Consider the following 20,471-nt stretch of genomic DNA (forward strand, 5'->3'; position numbering starts at 1 on the left):
AAACGTTTCTATGAGGTCCCCTCTCATTCTTCTGAACTCCAGTGAATACAAGCACAGTTGATCCAATCTTTCTTGATAGGTCAGTCCCGCCATCCCGGGAATCAGTCTGGTGAACCTTCGCTGCACTCCCTCAATAGCAAGAATGTCCTTCCTCAAGTTAGGAGACCAAAACTGTACACAATACTCCAGGTGTGGCCTCACCAAGGCCCTGTACAACTGTAGCAACACCTCCCTGCCCCTGTATTCAAATCCCCTCGCTATGAAGGCCAACATGCCATTTGCTTTCTTAACCGCCTGCTGTACCTGCATGCTAACCTTCAATGACTGATGTACCATGACACCCAGGTCTCGTTGCACCTTCCCTTTTCCTAATCTGTCACCATTCAGATAATAGTCTGTCTCTCTGTTTTTACCACCAAAGTGGATAACCTCACATTTATCCACATTATACTTCATCTGCCATGCATTTGCCCACTCACCTAACCTATCCAAGTCACTCTGCAGCCTAATAGCATCCTCCTCGCAGCTCACACTGCCACCCAACTGAGTATCATCCGCAAATTTGGAGATACTGCATTTAATCCCCTCGTCTAAATCATTAATGTACAATGTAAACAGCTGGGGCCACAGCACAGAACCTTGCGGCACTCCACTAGTCACTGCCTGCCATTCTGAAAAGTACCCGTTTACTCCTACTCTTTGCTTCCTGTCTGACAACCAGTTCTCAATCCACGTCAGCACACTACCCCCAATCCCATGTGCTTTAACTTTGCACATTAATCTCTTGTGTGGGACCTTGTCGAAAGCCTTCTGAAAGTCCAAATATACCACATCAACTGGTTCTCCTTTGTCCACTTTACTGGAAACATCCTCAAAAAATTCCAGAAGATTTGTCAAGCATGATTTCCGTTTCACAAATCCATGCTGACTTGGACCTATCATGTCACCATTTTCCAGATGCACTGCTATGACATCCTTAATAATTGATTCCATCATTTTACCCACTACTGAGGTCAGGCTGACCGGTCTATAATTCCCTGTTTTCTCTCTCCCTCCTTTTTTAAAAAGTGGGGTTACATTGGCTACCCTCCACTCCATAGGAACTGATCCAGAGTCAATGGAATGTTGGAAAATGACTGTCAATGCATCCGCTATTTCCAAGGCCACCTCCTTAAGTACTCTAGGATGCAGTCCATCAGGCCCTGGGGATTTATCGGCCTTCAATCCCATCAATTTCCCCAACACAATTTCCCGACTAATAAAGATTTCCCTCAGTTCCCCCTCCTTACTAGACCCTCTGACCCCTTTTATATCCGGAAGGTTGTTTGTATCCTCCTTAGTGAATACCGAACCAAAGTACTTGTTCAATTGGTCTGCCATTTCTTTGTTCCCCGTTATGACTTCCCCTGATTCTGACTGCAGGGGACCTACGTTTGTCTTCACCAACCTTTTTCTCTTTACATACCTATAGAAACTTTTGCAATCCGCCTTAATGTTCCCTGCAAGCTTCTTCTCGTACTCCATTTTCCCTGCCCTAATCAATGCCTTTGTCCTCCTCTGCTGAGTTCTAAATTTCTCCCAGTCCCCAGGTTCGCTGCTATTTCTGGCCAATTTGTATGCCACTTCCTTGGCTTTAATACTATCCCTGATTTCCCTAGATAGCCACGGTTGAGCCACCTTCCCTTTTTTATTTTTACGCCAGACAGGAATGTACAATTGTTGTAATTCATCCATGCGGTCTCTAAATGTCTGCCATTGCCCATCCACAGTCAACCCCCTAAGTATCATTCGCCAATCTATCCTAGCCAATTCACGCCTCATACCTTCAAAGTTACCCTTCTTTAAGTTCTGGACCATGGTCTAAGGGGAGGGGAAGGGGAGGGGGGGGGGGGGAAGGAGGGGGGGGGGGGGGAAACGCGAGGAAAGTTAAGGGCCTCGCACAATGAGATTGCTAATTAATCCTCTCTCATTACACAACACCCAGTCTAAGATGGCCTCCCCCCTAGTTGGTTCCTCAACATATTGGTCTAGAAAACCATCCCTTATGCACTCCAGGAAATCCTCCTCCACCGTATTGCTTCCAGTTTGGCTAGCCCAATCTATGTGCATATTAAAGTCACCCATTATAACTGCTACACCTTTATTGCATGCACCCCTAATTTCCTGTTTGATGCCCTCCCCAACATCCCTATTACTGTTTGGAGGTCTGTACACAACTCCTACTAACGTTTTTTGCACTTTGGTGTTCTGCAGCTCTACCCATATAGATTCCACATCATCCAAGCTAATGTCTTTCCTAACTATTGCATTAATCTCCTCTTTAACCAGCAATGCTACCCCACCTCCTTTTCCTTTTATTCTATCCTTCCTGAATGTTGAATACCCCTGAATGTTGAGTTCCCAGCCCTGATCATCCTGGAGCCACGTCTCCGTAATCCCAATCACATCATATTTGTTAACATCTATTTGCACAATTAATTCATCCACCTTATTGCGGATACTCCTTGCATTAAGACACAAAGCCTTCAGGCTTGTTTTATTAACACCCTTTGTCCTTTTAGAATTTTGCTGTACAGTGGCCCTTTTTGTTCTTTGCCTTGGGTTTCTCTGCCCTCCACTTTTCCTCATCTCCTTTCTGTCTTTTGCTTTTGTCTCCTTTTTGTTTCCCTCTGTCTCCCTGCATTGGTTCCCATCCCCCTGCCATATTAGTTTAAATCCTCCCCAATAGCACTAGCAAACACTCCCCCTAGGACATTGGTTCCGGTCCTGCCCAGGTGCAGACCGTCCGGCTTGTACTGGTCCCACCTCCCCCAGAACCGGTCCCAATGCCCCAGGAATTTGAATCCCTCCCTGCTGCACCACTGCTCAAGCCACGTATTCATCTGCGCTATCCTGCGATTCCTACTCTGACTAGCACGTGGCACTGGTAGCAATCCCGAGATTACTACTTTTGAGGTCCTACTTTTTAATTTAGCTCCTAGCTCCTTAAATTCGTTTCGTAGGACCTCATCCCTTTTTTTACCTATGTCGTTGGTACCAATGTGCACCACGACAACTGGCTGTTCTCCCTCCCATTTCAGAATGTTCTGCACCCGCTCCGAGACATCCTTGACCCTTGCACCAGGGAGGCAACATACCATCCTGGAGTCTCGGTTGCGGCCGCAGAAACGCCTATCTATTCCCCTCACAATTGAATCCCCTATCACTATCGCTCTCCCACTCTTTTTCTTGCCCTCCTGTGCAGCAGAGCCAGCCACGGTGCCATGAACTTGGCTGCTGCTGCCCTCCCCTGATGAGTCATTCCCCTCAACAGTACCCAAAGCGGTGTATCTGTTTTGCAGGGGGATGACCACAGGGGACCCCTGCACTACCTTCCTTGCACTACTCTTCCTGCTGGTCTTCCATTCCCTATCTGGCTGTGGACCCTTTCCCTGCGGTAAGACCAACTCGCTACACGTGATACTCACGTCATTCTCAGCATCGTGGATGCTCCAGAGTAAATCCACCCTCAGCTCCAATTCCGTAACGCGGACCGTCAGGAGCCAGAGGTGGACACACTTCCCGCACACGTAGTCGTCAGGGACACCGGAAGTGTCCCTGAGTTCCCACATGGTACAGGAGGAGCATAACACCCGACCGAGCTCTCCTGCCATGTCTTAACCCTTAGATACACTTAAACTGGTAATAACAATGTTAAAAGTTACTGACCAATATAAGAAGAAAAAGAAAAACTACTCACCAATCACCAGCCAATCACTTACCCCCTAGGCTGTGACGTCACCTTTGTATCTTTGCCTTCTCCCTGTAGCTGCACCGGTACGCCGCTCGCCGACCCCGGACTCGTGCTGCTCCGAGCTCCCGCCTCCTCGACTGACTGCTCGAACTGCTCGACTCCCGCTGGCCTTTATAGGCCTCTCGCCGACCCCGGACTCGCGCTGCTCAGAGCTCCCGCCTCCTCGACTGACTGCTCGAACTGCTCGACTCCCGCTGGCCTTTATAGGCCTCTCGCCGACCCCGGACTCGCGCTGCTCCGAGCTCCCGCCTCCTCGACTGACTGCTCGAACTGCTCGACTCCCGCTGGCCTTTATAGGCCTCTCGCCGACCCCGGACTCGCGCTGCTCCGAGCTCCCGCCTCCTCGACCTGCTCGAACTGCTCGACTCCCGCTGGCCTTTATAGGCCTCTCGCCGACCCCGGACTCGCGCTGCTCCAAGCTCCCGCCTCCTCGACTGACTGCTCAAACTGCTCGACTCCCGCTGGCCTTTATAGGCCTCTCGCCGACCCCGGACTCGCGCTGCTCCGAGCTCCCGCCTCCTCGACTGACTGCTCGAACTGCCTGACTCCCGCTGGCCTTTATACGCCTCTCGCCGACCCTGGTCTCGCGCTGCTCCGAGCTCCCGCCTCCTCGACTGACTGCTCGAACTGCTCGACTCCCGCTGGCCTTTCTAGGCCTCTCGCCGACCCCGGACTCGCGCTGCTCCGAGCTCCCGCCTCCTCGACTGACTGCTCGAACAACGACAAGGTGGACTTTATGGAAAATAAACTTATCTAGCTGAGTAGCCTTTATCTGTTCGTAAAAATCCTTTGGGTTAATTCTACCAACTTGCACATGCAGTGGGGGTCTCACTCACAGGGAGTGCGGGTCAGAGATAACACCAATTATTCGACTCATGCTGCCTGCAAGGACAGCTTACTGCACTGGTAGGCGACAATGCATAAGATAAATAACTAGAAATCGATCCTCACTGGGTGAAGTTGAAAGAGGAGAAAGTTATGTCGAAATATTATAATTATCTTATGAATATAAGGAATACCTTGCAACCAAATTAAGAATTTTTGTCTTTGACTATCAACAGTTTTCAATTGAGATACTTAAGTATTATAAATGGCATTGGCCAGCTGCGTCTCTAGGATGTCTGGACACTCCCTTCGCTCTGTGGTAACATTAACCTTTGGATGGCTAATCCACGTAGCTGGCTGCAATGTGCATAGCCTTTCAGGTAGTGCGTTCCAGATCATAACAACTCACCGCATTTTAAAAATTCTCCTCATCTCCCCTCCTGGTTCTTTTGTCAATTATCTTAAATCAGTGTCTTCTGGTTACCAATCCTTCTGCCAGAGGAAACAATTTCTCCTTATCTACTCGATCGAAAATCCTCATAATTTTGACTACCTCTATTACATCTCCCCTTAACCTTCTCTGCTCTGAGGAGAACAACTTAAGCTTCTCCAGTCTCTCCACATAACTGAAGTCCCTCATCCCTGGCACTGCTCTAGTAAATCTCCTCTGCACTCCCTCCAAGGTCTTTAAAGAACTTAAGGAACAGTTGGATGGAGTGTCCTTCTAGATTGTTGAGCTGGGATTGGCCAGAAGGCTCACCCGCCCATATCAATCTTACATTCTTGTCACATAAAAATCAATTCCATTTAATTGTGTAAAATATAACTTGCAGACATTACTATCTTCACAGTGTATATTTCAAAGCCATTATAAAATTGTTGAAATGTACTGAATGCAGAATTTTCTTGGAGTACTGGACCGCATTCACCCTTCAGGTTAAGTTGCTGCACGGTGATTAATGTGTCTAAAGAGAAGGATTACTCTGTTTTTAAAGGAATAAAATTGATTATTGAAAAAGAACTCTGCAGAAATGGATGACCCTTCATGACATGCATTGTACTTCCTCAGGAATTATTTACTCTGATAAGTGTACAATCTCAAATAGAAAATAATGGAGACGATGTTCATTCAGACGGTGGTCTCTTAAATATCAGTGCAAGCATCTATGGCATTTCACAAATGTCTGCGGTGCAAATACGAATATCATCCCATATCAAATCATTTGAAATTAAATTTATATTTTTACGGCAAACATTTTGTTGACCGAGGCCAATTGAAAAAAGTAATTACATTGATGTAAGTGTCTAGGAGTCTCCAGGTGGAGGTGTATATCAAATAGTATTGCCAAAATACGCTTTATATAATCAGTCTTCATAAGATTATTTTCGATCTTTGCGAGGTAGGCAAAATAACTAAACCAGACACCTTAAGCCTGAAAGAAACTTTTCACTGGGAGAGTTTATATATCCTATTATGTTTGACTTTAGATTTGATAACGGTTGAGGAGGGCTGTGTGATGTCACAAAATGTAGCACCCTTCCCTCTAAGCGAGCGGGTCATGGCTTTGAGCCCTCCCTCCAGGCCTTGGGCGCATAGTCCAAGCTGATAGTCGAGTGCAGTCACGAGGGAGTGTCACATTGGTGGAGGTGCTCCAGTCAACATTCAACCCATATGACCAAAATTAACTGCACCTTCACTTCATTACTCTGTGTAAAATGGTGATTGTGTTTCCCTACATAATGACAATGACCTCACCTCAAAAGTAATTCACTATATAAAGCACAAGGTTAGATATTTAACCCATCCTACAGTCATTGGGCAGAAACTCTAGCCTTGCCCTTTAGATGATCAATACAGAGTTTGTAGTTTACGTTAGGCTACATTTTACCCATCAAGATATTAGTCGATGCAGGGCCAATTAATATTTTTCACCGAGGATGCAGTTTAGTATTTGTAGAGGCAATTTAAGATAATTTTCTCTTTAACTTTCTGATGCAGTGCCTTACACAAAAAGGACACAATTAAGAGTTCCAGAAAGTGCTGCTGGACTTATGGAACTGGTGTCCTTTGTAATGAATTAGATCAGCATAACAGAAACGTTGCTATAGAAACACAGATGGTTGAAAAAAACGATGAGTTCCCATTAAGTGAATAACTGGGCCTTCACTTGGAGAAGTACATAGAAATGTCTTTCTATTTTTTTTTTTAAAGTACAACTGTAGCCTCCAAAGCAACCTTTTAGCTTTTTAAGTAGTCTGAATGCATCAGGTGACTGTTGCTGACTGTGAGTCTGGTACATTTTCTCATTTGTGGCTGTTATTAGAATGTGGCACTGTGTCCCCAATTAAATCCCTTGACAGCTCAGATTTACGTTATCACAATCTGTGATGGAAGGCTGAAGTGAGAATAGACTTCAGCTGGTCTCATTAGTCTGGAGTTCAAGGGTCATCAGTAGAGTGAAATGCAATTTGTTGGAGTCAAAATCCGCTGTCCTGCATTTCACCATGAAGATATAAATAGGGCACATAACTATTATATAATTCCGGTTTTTAGTTTCACATTCACCTCCCCTGCTGTGTGCGAAGATCTAAAATCTCTTTAATCTTTTTTAAACTGTACTTTCAAATTACAAAGCAAAATGGGAAAATCTGCTTGTTTATTTCCTATCTTCAACATACCAACCAATTCAATGAGCTAAAGTGACTGGAGATGCCTGTTCCTCTTCATTTAGTCCCATGACCTTTTCCCCTTTCCATTCTCTTTACACACCCACATTGTTTCACGTTCCACCTGCCATACGCATTGGTTCAAGATTGGTTTCTGTCACTGCGAGTTTCCCTCTGACAGTGCTGTGCCTGTTTGTCATATGGCTCAAATCGTTCTCGCTAACCGTAGCTTATTCTAACTATTCATCGTTGCTGTTATTTTCAGTTTGAGTAAATACTCCTGGGTCAAAAATTGAAACAAGAGAAGGAAGGTCTTTGCTTAATGTGTCTTTCCATACATCGCAACCTCACACTTAATAAGAAAGCATGCATAACCACCAATACTTGGGAAACCCATGTTACGATGGAAAGTGTCCCAATCCTTCAGCTACCTCAAGACTTCTGACCGTATCTGAGAGTTCAATTGGCCAAAACTTTTGAGGTAGAGTCAGTGGGTTGAGGAAAATGAGGAGCAATTACAAAGTAATTACAAGCAGTCCTTAATCATGGATCAGTTAAGGTAATAATATGCACATGAATGCTCTTCAGGGAGATGTTGGCTGCTAGTTATAGGAGCACATCAATAGGGCTCCCGGTAACATTGACTCCGATTTTAACGCCCCAACCTGGCGGAAACCAGGCAGGGGCACAGTTAAAATGAGGACAAAGCCTTACCTCCTCTGATCCTGCTGCATCCCACCCTGTCCCGATGTGAACCTGCTTTTCTGAGCAGGCAAGGACATCCGTCCCAAGCTGGCGGGGTCTTGTTTAAATATGCAGATCGGGTTCCGATGAGACCGTTGCGACCCGATCGGCAAATTTAGCCAGAGGCTGGGACAGGGTTGCAGTGACAGGCTTCCCCGTCAGCCTAGACCTGTCGGGAGGGTAATTGTGGGCCGGGAGAGACCCAGGCAGGTAAATTTTTAAATTGTATTTTAGGTTTTCCTTGTGGGCCTGGAGGAGCAGGAGTGCCTTGGCCTCCCTTGTCCCGGGCAAACCTCCTTTCCCTCCGATTGCACCCAGAAGCCCCTCCCCAACCCAACTACCAGCAACCATTCCCACGGGTCAAATTCCCGCTCCCGCCCAGTGGAAAGATAGCGGATCTAACCGGGTTTAAGAGGGAGTCAGAGAAATTTCATGGAAATGAGGCCCAGCCAATCCCCCACATCCCAGAACGTCCAGGTACACTTCGGAGCTTGCAAGCATCATACCCAAACCACTGCCCTCTTTAAAATCGGGGCCATATCTCCAAGCAGTGTGGTCAAGAGAGGCAAACGAGCCAAAGGTGGGCAGAGAAAATGTTACAGGACACCCTGAAACCTCCATGAAAAAGTGCAACATCCCAACTGACAGGTGGGAGTCCCTGGCCAAAGACTGCCCTAAGTGGAGGAAGTGCATCTGGGAGGGCGCCGAGCACCTCAAGTCTCATCGTCGAGAGCATGCAGAAATCAAGCACAGGCAGCGGAAAGAGCGTGCAGCAAACCTGTTCCACCCACCCTTTCCCTCAACAACTATCTGTCCCACCTGTGACAGGGACTGTGGTTCTCGTATTGGACTGTTCAGCCATCTAAGGACTCTAAGAGTGGAAGCAAGTCTTCCTCGATTCTGAGGGACTGCCTATGATGTGGTCAAGAAGCCCACTATTTAAAAAAGGAGACAGACAGAAATCAGGAAACTATAGACTAGTTAACTTAACATCTGTCATTGGGAAAATGCTGGAGTCCATTATTAAGGAAGCAGTAGCAGGACATTTGGAAAAGCATAATACAGTCAAGCAGAGTCAGCATGGTTTTATGAAAGGGAAATCATGTTTGACAAATTTACTGGAGTTATTTGATGATGTAATGAGCAGGGTTGATAAGGAAGGGCCAGTGAATGTGGTGTATTTAGATTTCCAGAAAGCATTCAATAAGGTGCCACATAAAAGGTTACTGCACAAGATAAAAGTTCATGGAGTTGGGGTAATATATTAGCATGGATAGAGGATTGGCTCATTAACAGAAAACAGAGAGTCGGGATAAATGGGTCATTTTCCGGTTGGCAAACAGTAACAGGGATCGATGCTGGGGCCTCAACTATTTACAATCTATATTAATGACTTGGGTGAAGAGACCAAGTGTAATGTAAGCAAGTTTGCTGATGACACAAAGTTGGGTGGGAAAGCAAATTGTGAGGAAGACACAAAAAATCTGCAAAGGGATATAGACAGGCGAAATGAATGGGCAAAAATTTGGCAGATGGAGTATAATGTGAGAAAATGTGAGGTTATCCATTTTGGCAGAAAAAAAAAGAAAGCAAATTATAACTTAAATGGAGAAAAATTGCAAATTGCTGCAGTACAGAGGAACCTGGGGGTCCTTGTACATGAAACACAAAAAGTGAGTATGTAGGTACAGCAAGTAATCAGGAAGGCAAATGGAATGTTGGCCTTTATTGCAAGGGGGATAGAGTATAAAAGCAGAGAAGTCCTGCTACAACTGTACAGGGTATTGGTGAGGCCACACCTAGAGTGCTGCATACAGTTTTGATCTTCATATTTAAGGAAGGATATACTTGCATTGGAGGCTGTTCAGAGAAGGTTTACTAGGTTGATTCTAGAGATCAGGGGGTTCACTTATGGAGATAGGTTGGGCCTATACCCATTGAAGTTCAGAAGAATGAGAGGTGATCTTATCGAAACATATAAGATAATGAGGGGGCTCGTCAAGGTAGATGCAGAGAGGATATTTCAACTCATAGGGGAAACTAAAACTAGAGGACATAGTCTCAGAATAAGGGGCCGCCCATTTAAAACTGAGATGAGGAGGAATTTCTTCTCTCAGAGGGTTGTAAATCTATGGAATTCTCGGCCCCAGAGAGCTGTGGAGGCTGGGTCATTGAATATATTTAAGGCAGAGATAGACAGATTTTTGAGCGATAAGGGAATAAAGGGTTATAGGGAGCGGGCAGGGAAGTGGAGCTGAGTCCATGATCAGATCAGCCATGATCTTATTAAATGGCGGAGCAGGCGCGAGGGGCCAGGTGGCCTACTCCTGCTCCTATTTCTTATGTTCTTATGCTTCTGATAAATACCATTGGCTGGTGTGTTGATGAACTGTGTCGCACCCTACAGTCATATTGCATGCTGACACACACCAATTGCACCCTAACACTAACATGAGGCAGTGCCCTCAGTGAAGGCAGTTCGCAAATTGGAGGGAGGGAAAGAAAAAGATACATAAGAACGCCATAAAATGACTTACCCACAAACTCACTCGGTTCCTTGTTGTACAGCTTTTTGTTCCAATAAAGCAGTCTCAGGAACGGAAAGGACACCAGAAGGACCAAAGCAATTCCAACAAACATGTGCCCGGTAAATGCCGCAAAATCCAGGCCCTGTGGCGAGAAAGGGGAGAAAGAAAAAAGAACAAAATACAGCAAGGGTCAAGTGATGCCGGAAATCTTCAATGTGGCATTTTACTCAAAACAATAACAACTTCTTGCATTTATATAGTGCCTTTGTGTAGAAAAGTGTGCCACAGCACTTCACAGAGGCATGATCAGAAAGATGATGCCAAGACAAAGAAGGAGATGCTAGGAAGGGCGGCCAAAGAGGTGGGTTTAAAGGAGCAGAGGGAAGTGGGGGAGCTTCAAGCCAAAAATTTGAGGTCCTCCTGTTATCAACAACAACAAAATGTGAGTAGCAAATCCAATCATCTGTAAGTGGCAGAAAAAACAAGCAATGATTTATGCCAAACGTTTCCTACATTACAACAATGATTACACTTCAAAAGTACTTCATTGGCTGTAAAGCATTTTGGGACCTCCTGAGATCATGAAAGGCACTTTGTAAAGGCAAGTCTTTCTTTTTCTGTCTATAGAGTACTCTTATTACCATTAATCATGGAATGGTTACAGCACAGAAGGAGGCCATTCGGCCCGTTGATCCCATGCTAGCTCTCTGCAAGAGCACTTCAGCTAGTCCCACTCCCACGCCCTTTCCCCATAGCCCTGCAAAATGTTTTTCCTTCACATACTTATCCAATTCACTTTTGAATGCCACAATTTCAGGCAGTGCATTTCCGATCCCAACCACTCGCTGCGTAAATGTTTTTTCCTCATGTCACCTTTGGTTCTTTTGCCAACCACCTTAAATCTGTGTCCTCTGATTCTCGACCCTTTCGCCAATGGCAACAGTTTCTCTCGATCTACTCTGTCTAGACCCCTCATGATTTCGAACACTTTTTTCGAATCCCCCTTCAACCTTCTCTGCTCGAAGGAGAGCAACACCAGCTTCTCCAGTCTATCCACATAACTGAAGTCCCTCATCCCTGGAACCATTTTTCTAAATCTTATTTGCACCCTCTCTAAGGCCTTCCTAAAGTGCGGTGCCCAGAATTGGACACAACTGAGGCCGAACCAGTGTTTTATAAAGGTTCATCATAACTTCCTTGCTTTTGCACTCTACATGTACCACCCAATACAGACAAGGAAGATTCCAGGTTTGTTTTTTGTTTTGTGCTGGACACAGTAGGATGGCAGTCAGAGGGTGCTACAATTGGCCTTTGTGCCTTTTGGCTAGAAAGAAGAAAAAAAAAATCAAACCATGCCAATGCTCCTAATCTCAGGAGGAAAGTGTGCGGATGTCAGGAGAGGACAGGATTAGGCTGTGATGCTTAATGAGAGGACAGAATTAGGCTGCAAAGGTTGCAATGCCCACTGCAGTCGAGTAGTTTAGCAGCACTCATTGTCTACACAAACCAGTGAAGAATTGGTAAAGTAGTGAAGGGCGAATGGCCTCCGAGGAACAATAGTCCAACAGCACTCCGACACTTCAGGAGAGGAGAGAAAAATAAGGCAGAAGAGCATTCTTTTAAAACACCTTAAATAGCACAAACACAGCAAATGATTTGAATGCCTGTGGAATTTTTATACTTGCAGACTCTATTAAAATTTATAATGCATTTTTTGCCAGTAGCACCGGTCAATGAGATGGGAGGATTAGGGGCGTGAATGTGTCTTTTTGATGGTGATACTAAGCAGCATTCTAGACAGCTGGTTATTCAGCTGTTCAATCCTGCACAAACCATTTGGTACCTCTGATACAACTGCGATTTATTTACTGATGGGAAAAGAGTAGTCTCGTAGGATCTCTTATTAAAATCATTAGAAGTTAATCTGGCCCAGTAGTGGAGAACCAGTATGTAGGGGTAGATTTTCAAGCTGTAGCCAGCTCGAGCCATACAACCCTCGGAGATATCTGCGCTCCTCCAATTCTAGCCTCTTGAGCATCTTTGATTTTAATCACTCCACCATTGGCAGCCATCTTCAGCTGCCAAGGCCCTAAGCTCTAGAATTCCCACACCAAACCTCTCCATCTCTCTACCTCTCTTTCCTCCTTTAAGTCACTCCTTAAAACCCATTTATTTGATCAAGCTTTTGGTCATCTGCCCTAATATCTCATGTGGCTCAGTGTCACGTTTTGTTGGATAATGCCCCTATGAAGCACCTTGGGGTGTTCAACTATGTTAAAGGCGCTATATGAATACAAGTTGTTGTTGTTAAAAGGGTAAGAGGCAATAAGTTGAAATTCTACCGCAATATATGTGTTGTATCACATTTTGGGGAAAGAGGAAACAATGGTTTAATTCTCTCACATCACTCAAAAGGAAAACAAAAGGCTTGTGCCTTTATATAGAACCTTTCATGACATCCAGACATCCCAAAGCACTATATAGCCAATTAAGTCACTGTTGTAATGTAGGAAACAGGAAGGACCCACAAACAGCAATGTGATGATGACCAGATAATCTGTTTGTTTTTTTTTGGTGATGTTGGCTGAGGAATAAATATTGGCCAGGACACTGGGGTGAACTCCCCTGCTCTTCTTCAAATAGTGCCACGGGATCTTTTACATCCACCCGAAACGGCAGACGGGGCCTCGGTTTAACGTCTCATTGAACAGTGTAGCGCTTTCCTCAGTACTGCACTGGTGTGTCAGCCGAGATTTTGTGTTCAAGTCTCTGAGTTCCTGATCTCAACAGCACCTTGTGAGGAAGTGGTGATCAGAGAGCAGGCAGTCTCCCAAAAGAAAGGGGGGTGAGTTACCACTGGTCCACTGTCACACACATTCTAATGCCAAGCTCAGACTAGCACTGGTGGCAGCCTGCGAGCAGGTTGGCTACAGGATGTACACGGCTTGGAGAAATCAATGTACAGGGGGGAACAAAACAGATTGGGGGTGAAATTGCCCTCTGCCCCGATTGGGGCAGAAACCTTCTGGGGCCGGGACTTTTAGTATCTGCCGCATAAATCTCGCCCTTGCCCTTAGAGGCCCTCAAAGGAAGTGGAGCGCAGTCTCCCGCTATAAAAAGCGCAATTTCACCCCCATTGAATCCTAAAGATGCAAAAGAAAAGCCTTTTCAATGTAGATTTAAACTTCCGCGACACTGTTTAGTTCAGAGTAATATTTCTCAGCTGCATGAATTTATTTTTTTGCAAAATGTTGAGACTAAAAATTAAGTTTACTCTTTGTTTACGAGATTCAAAGATGTCGAGATACAACACTTAAATTTTTTTATGGATTAAGAGTCGCTAAGGAAAAATTACCAATGTCTGACACTGGCACTCATACAAACATTAGCTCAATGGGCACTGTCCATCTTTTTAGAAAGACAGTGTCAGCTGTGGCTCAGTGGGTAGCACTCATGCCTCTGAGTCAGAGGTTGTGGGTTCCAGTCCTACTCCAGGGACTTGAGCATAAAAATCTAGGATGACACTCCAGTGCAGTGCTGAGGCACATTGCTGTTTGTGGGAGCTTGCTGTATGCAAAATGCCTGCCGCATGACCTACATCATAGGCAGTCCATCGGAATCGAGGAAGACTTGCTTCCACTCTTAGCATGAGTTCTTAGGTGGCTGTACAGTCCAATACGAGAACCACAATCTCTGTCACAGGTGGGACAGATAGTCGTTGAGGAAAAGGGTGGGCAAGGAGTCCGGTTTGTCGCATGCTCCTGCCGCTCCCTGCGCTTGATTTCTGCATGCTCTCGGCGACGATACTCTAGGAGCTCAGCGCCCTCCCGAATGCCCTCTTAGGGCAGTCTATGGCCAGGGACTCCCAGGTGTCAGTGGGGATGTCGCACTTTATCAGAGAGGCTTTGAGGGTGTAACGTTTCCTCTGCCCACCTTTGGCTCATTTGCCGTGGACGAGTTCCGAGTAGAGCGCTTGCTTTGGGAGTCTCGTGTCTGGCATGCGGACTATGTGGCCTGCCCAGCGGAGCTGATCAAGTGTGGTCAGTGCTTCAATGCTGGGGATGTTGGCCTGGATGAGGACACTAATGTTTGTGCGTCTGTCCTCCCAGGGGAAACGCAGGATCTTGCGGAGATATCGCTGGTGGTATTTCTCCAGCGACTTGCGGTGTCTGCTGTATATGGTCCATGTCTCTGAGCCATACAGGAGGGCGGGTTTTACTACAGCCCTGTCGACCATGAGCTTGGTGACAGTTTTGAGGGACTGGTCTTCAAACACTCTTTTCCTCAGGCGGTCAAAGGCTGCACTGGCGCACTGGAGACGGTGTTGGATCTCATCGTCAATGCCTGCTCTTGTTGATATAAGGCTCCCGAGATAGGGGAAGTGGTCCACATTATCCAGAGTCACACTGTGGATCTTGATGTCCAGGGGCAGTGCTGTGCGGCAAGGACAGGCTGGTGGAGGACCTTTGTCTTATTAATGTTTACTGTAAGGCCCATGCTTTCATACGCCTCGGTAAATACATCGACTATGTCCTGGAGTTCAGCCTCTGTATGTGCACAGACGCAGGCGTCGTCCGCGTACTGTAGCTCGACGACAGAGGTTGGAGTGGTCTTGGACCTGGCCTGGAGACGGCGAAGGTTGAACAGCTTCCCACTGGATCTGTAGTTTAGTTCCACTCCAGCGGGGAGCTTATCAACTGTGAGGTGGAGCATGGCAGCGAGGAAGATTGAGAAGAGGGTTGAGGCATTCACGCAGCCCTGCTTGACCCCAGTCCAGACATGAATTGGGTCTGTGATGGATCCTTTGGTAAGGATCACAGCTTGCATGTCGTTGTGGAGCAGGCGGGGGATGTTGACATACTTTTGGGGGCATCCGAAACGGAGGAGGATGCTCCATAGACCCTCGCGGTGGACAGTGTCAAAGGCCTTTGTAAGGTCGAAGAAGGCCATGTATCAGGGCTGGCGCTGCTCCCTGCATTTTTCCTGCAGCTGTCGCACTGCAAAAATCATACATTACAACAGTGACTACACTTCAAAAAGTACCTCTACAAAGCACTTTGGGATGTCTAGTGGTAGTGAAATGCAGTATATAAATACAAGTCTTTCTTTCTTTATCTTTTTAGTTCAAATTACAATCCGAACAAAACATGTCATTGATGAATATTTAATCCTGTTACATGTTTCTCAGTGATTAACTACAAGTTCTTACAACAATAAGCATCTAAAGACAGAGGACTTAAAAAAAAAAATCACTGTGGTAAAATACAACGGTATTTAAAACGTTAAGCTAAAGGCTTTATTATACTGCAGGCTGCATCTGCAGAGAGCAGCCTAGGGCACTACTCTCCTACATTCACACAGCACGGATACCCCTTACACAAGCACAGAACAACTGCAACCACTTTGGGTGCACAACGCAATTACATCACAATATCAAAAGATAATGCCAAGATGCAGAAAATATCTAGTGCAAGGAGATTAAATAGTGATCTAATTGAGGCATTTAAGATCATTAAGGGATTTGATAGGGTAGATGGATAGAAACTATTTCCTCTGATGGGGGAGTCCAGAACAAGGGGCATAACCTTAAAATTAGAGCTAGGCCTTTCAGGAGTGATGTCAGGAAGCACTTCTTCACACAAAGGGAGTAGAAATCTGGAACTCTCTCTTCCAAAAAGCTGCTGCAGCTGGGAGTCAATTGAAAATTTCAAAACTGAGATTGATAGATTTTTGTTAGGTAAGGGTATTAAGGGTTAGGAACGAAGGCGGGAAGATGGAGAAAAGATACAGACCAGCCATGATCTAATTGAATGGCAGAACAGGTTTGAACATAGGGACAGGAGTAGGCCATTTGGACCCTCGAGGTGCTGTACGGCCGCCTCCTGTTCCTATGTTCCTAAAATCATCACTATGTGATGATGTCAGGTCATAATGTGTTGATAAAGTCAGAAAAGTGACAGTTGCAAAGACCGAGTGAGAAATGGGTCTTCCTAGCTGCCAATCTATGAAAATCTGCCAGTTGGTTCCTTAGGAGCAGAGGTCAATATAAAACGCTCGACTTCAGAAAGTTTTTTTTATTCATACATAGGATGTGGGTGTCGCCAGCAAGGCCAGCATTTATTGCCCATCCCTAATTTCCCTTGAGAAGGTGGTGGTGAGCCGCCATTTCAGAGGGCAGTGAAGAGTCAACTGCATTGCTGTGGGTCTGGAGTCACATAAAGCCAGCTGGATAAGGACGGCAGATTTCCTTCCCTAAAGAACATTAGTGATCCAAGTGGGTTTTTACAACAATCTGGTAGTTTCATGGTCACCATTACTGATACTAGCTTTTTTTAAAAATTCTAGATTATATTTAATTAACTGAATTTAAATTTACCAGCTGCAGTGGGATTTGAACTCACATCTCTGGATTACTAGTCCAATAACATAACCACTATGTTATTGTATCCACATATGGCAGGTATCTGATAGACAATGAAACTGCTGAATGTTAACTGACGTATATATTAACAAAATTTTCATTAACTTTTAAGCAATGAACGAATACAAACAAATCTCAAATAAGTGGGATGTGCTATATTTTGCACATATTTAATGCTTTTCTCTCCAAATGTTCTCTTCTCTTCTGACTCAGTGACAGCCTCATGCTAATGGCTGCAGTTCTCAAGCAAGACCCAGGCAATATGGGTAGACAGCCAAATCTGATCTGTTTAGTCATTTCCCAGGTCCCATTATTGATTTAGGGTGAAGGTGCTATAAGTCAACTTGCTGTTGTCCTCGCCAGATATTCAGACATGTGCACTTCCCAGTGGATGAAATGGTAGGAGCAAGGACTGATATCAGTTCACTCAGCACAATCTGGAGGTGGGGAACTCCAGAGGTACCTATCCAGTCTGGTGATTAAAATGTCAGCTGAAACTTTACACATTTTTGACTGAGAAACTTGGTCTACATTCAAATAACTTCCAGCACATTTCTTTGACTACAGTTTTCTTTTTAATGGGAGAGCTATTGGTTTGGACCCTGTGGCTTTGCTACTGCTGTTGCTGCCAGTCCAGACTCAATTACTTCACTGTTCCCACTGCCAGTCCGGATCCAATAACTTCATACTTGCCTTAGAGGTGGTGCAACAAAGGTTCACTAGATCAATCCCTGGGATGAGAAGGTTTCCTATGAGGAGAGATTGAGTAAATTGGGCCTACATTCTCTGAACTTTAAAAGAATGAGAGGTGATCTCGTTGAAGTATATAACATTCTGAGGGGGATTGACAAGGGAGATGCTGAGAGATTGGTGCCCCTGGCTGGAGAGTCTAGAACGAGGGAGCATAGTCTCATGATAAGGGATCAGCCATTTCAAAATGAGATGAGGAGGTATATCTTCACTCAGAAGGTTGTGAATCTTTGGAATTCGCTACCCGAAAGGGCTGTGGATGCTGAATCGTTGAGTGTGTTCAAGGCTAAGAGCAATAGATTTTTGAAATCAAGGGATATGGGGATTGGGCAGGAAAGTGGAGTTGAGGTTGAAGATCAGGCATGATCTTACTGAATGGCAGAGCAGGGTGGAGGGGCTATATGGCCTATTCCTGTTCCTACTGCCAGTTCTGGTCCCAATGGATTCACCGCTCCAGACCCCATCACCTTGCTATAGCAAACTGATTTTGTGTGATGGAAGAAAATAGGGAAACATGGAGGAGGGAAGTGGAATAGGGGGCCCCTGATATATAGATAGTTTTTATTAGCTGCCCTTTTTATTTTCATCCTTTAAGATACTCCTTAAAAACTACCTCCTTGACCAAGCTTTTGGTCACCTGCCCTAAATTCTCCTTATGAGGCTGGGTGTCAATTTTTTTGTCTCATAATACTCCTGTGAAGCGCCTTGGGACTTTTTACTACGTTAAAGGTGCTATATAAATATAAGTTGTTGTTGTTCAGAAAAGTCAAAATTCATTAAATGATCCTTGGTCTGTGACAAAAATGCATTTATTTTCATTGAAGAGCGTGCACCAGAGTCCAGAATGCACAACAGGAATCATTAAGAACAAGTCCTCAGTGCTTAATACCTCATTGACTTTGCCAGAGCCACATCACAAATCCAACTTCCAACTGACAGAATCAACTTGTTGAAATCTACCTCCAAAATTGCTCCTACCATAAAATAATCTCATCTCTACATGTGATGCAGAGTTCACACTTGAACTAATTTGGAGACAGTCCCGTTTAAACATTACCCAGATTTTCAACTAGATCTGATCTATTCTGCTTGCCACGTCCACTATATTAATAAACAAAGTGAGTATTGACACCAGTAGGTCAGCCAATGAGTTGGAGACAGGGCGGGACTTACGGCAGGACTGGCAGCAAGCAGAGTCTATTTAAATAGAGCCTCTATGAACTGCAGCAAACAGAACTCATGACCAGAACTACAGCAGAGTCTCCCGATAAAAGCAAGATTATTTCTCCAGCAAAATGCAGGGAGTGGAGTATGGTTACATAATACAAATGATGTGCTTAAAGTCAATCTCAAGTCACTCACAGCAGTGCAGTATCTAGGCATGATTGACGGGGCAATTACCCAATCATCTCCATTCTGGCCGGAACTTGTGGTGTCACTATATGCAGCCATTAATAGATGCATTCTTGTTTTTGGTTTGCACATAAGCTGTATTAAATGTGACATAAAAGTGATCCATTTCAGTGATGGAGTTTCCTTGTGGAGAACCAGAAGTGCAAACAAGCCTATTCACTGATGCAGATTCATGTACTGAGCACTGATTTAGAATTGCGAGGTCCCAAGAAACATATCTTTGAAAAAAATGAATGATTGCTTTCAACTGTATGTATAAAAAGCTCAGAATAGTTCTAATTGAATGAAATAAATACTCCAGTTACATTGTTGGTAATTTTAACCAAACTCGACAAGTGTGAAACCCGTGGGATCGGGGGGATGGTAGTTTTACACCCCACCCAATATTGCTTTCTGTAGTGGAGAGTAAAATTGGGCGGGGTGTAACACCAGAGTTGCCCCCATTTTCACCAGTTTCCCGACGGCCGGGTTAGGTTAAATCTGAGTCTTTGTGGCAGCAGAGACATTGGAGGGGTAATTTTAAACCCCAATAACAGGCGGGTTTGGGTCAGATGGAATGTAAAAATGTTAAAAATCTGAAACCCGACCCCAACCTGCCCACTTCCAGTTTCTTCCGGTTCTCCCCTCTAGTCTCCGATCTTTCCCCCGACCCCCTGTCTCCTTCCCGATCCGTCCTTCCACTCCGCTCCCCAGTTACGCCCTGGTGCCTTTCAATCAGGTTGGCTGCGACCAGGAAATGGAGACAAAAACTGGTAATCAAGTCCTGTCGTTAAATTTGCTCCCTATTCACTACTCCCTACCCCCGCCCCCCCCCCCCCCCCCCACTTCCTCCCCACCTCCGAGATACGATCAGGGCCATTGAGGTGAATTCTGATCAGAATCCATGACATTCGAGTTAATTTTAAGAGCCACTAAAAACATATTAGTATCTTTGACCAATGGTAACTTTCAAAAGGGAATTGAAAAAATACTTGAAGCAGAAAAATTTAAAAGGCTATGTTAGGCCGAATGGCCTCCTTCTGTGCTGTATGATATTAAGGCAAGACCTACACAAAAGGAGCCCTGGGATGAGTGACATATCGATCCCTAGATGGTTTAATAAAATGACCAGACTTTTGGCTGAGAAATTCGGGTTGTTTGCGCCTCCCGTTAGCGCTCACGGGGGTGCTAACGCAGCGCAACCAACTTTACGACCGGGCGTGGCACCGCTAACGACTCCCGCTAAATTCTGAGAGTTTAGCGGCGGCGGTAACCCGTAGCGCCCCGCTCCGCAGTGCCGCCAATGACGACATCCTCACCGTGCACAGCACCCCGGGCCCTAAGTTGGGTA

The 20,471-nt window shown here is 45.3% G+C and overlaps 1 protein-coding gene across 1 annotated transcript in view; it reads right to left on the bottom strand.

Moving 5' to 3' along the window:
• oca2 (oculocutaneous albinism II) overlaps positions 1–20,471 on the bottom strand; it is a 692,205-nt gene that overhangs the window by 274,620 nt on the left and 397,114 nt on the right. Inside the window, exon 14 of the mRNA XM_070891615.1 lies at positions 10,567–10,699. Within this exon, the coding sequence (XP_070747716.1) occupies positions 10,567–10,699 (133 nt within the window). The remainder of the gene's footprint in view (positions 1–10,566; positions 10,700–20,471) is intronic.

This window comes from Pristiophorus japonicus, chromosome 10 (genome assembly GCF_044704955.1).
Source record: "Pristiophorus japonicus isolate sPriJap1 chromosome 10, sPriJap1.hap1, whole genome shotgun sequence".
In the NCBI taxonomy this organism is placed as follows: domain Eukaryota; kingdom Metazoa; phylum Chordata; class Chondrichthyes; family Pristiophoridae; genus Pristiophorus; species Pristiophorus japonicus.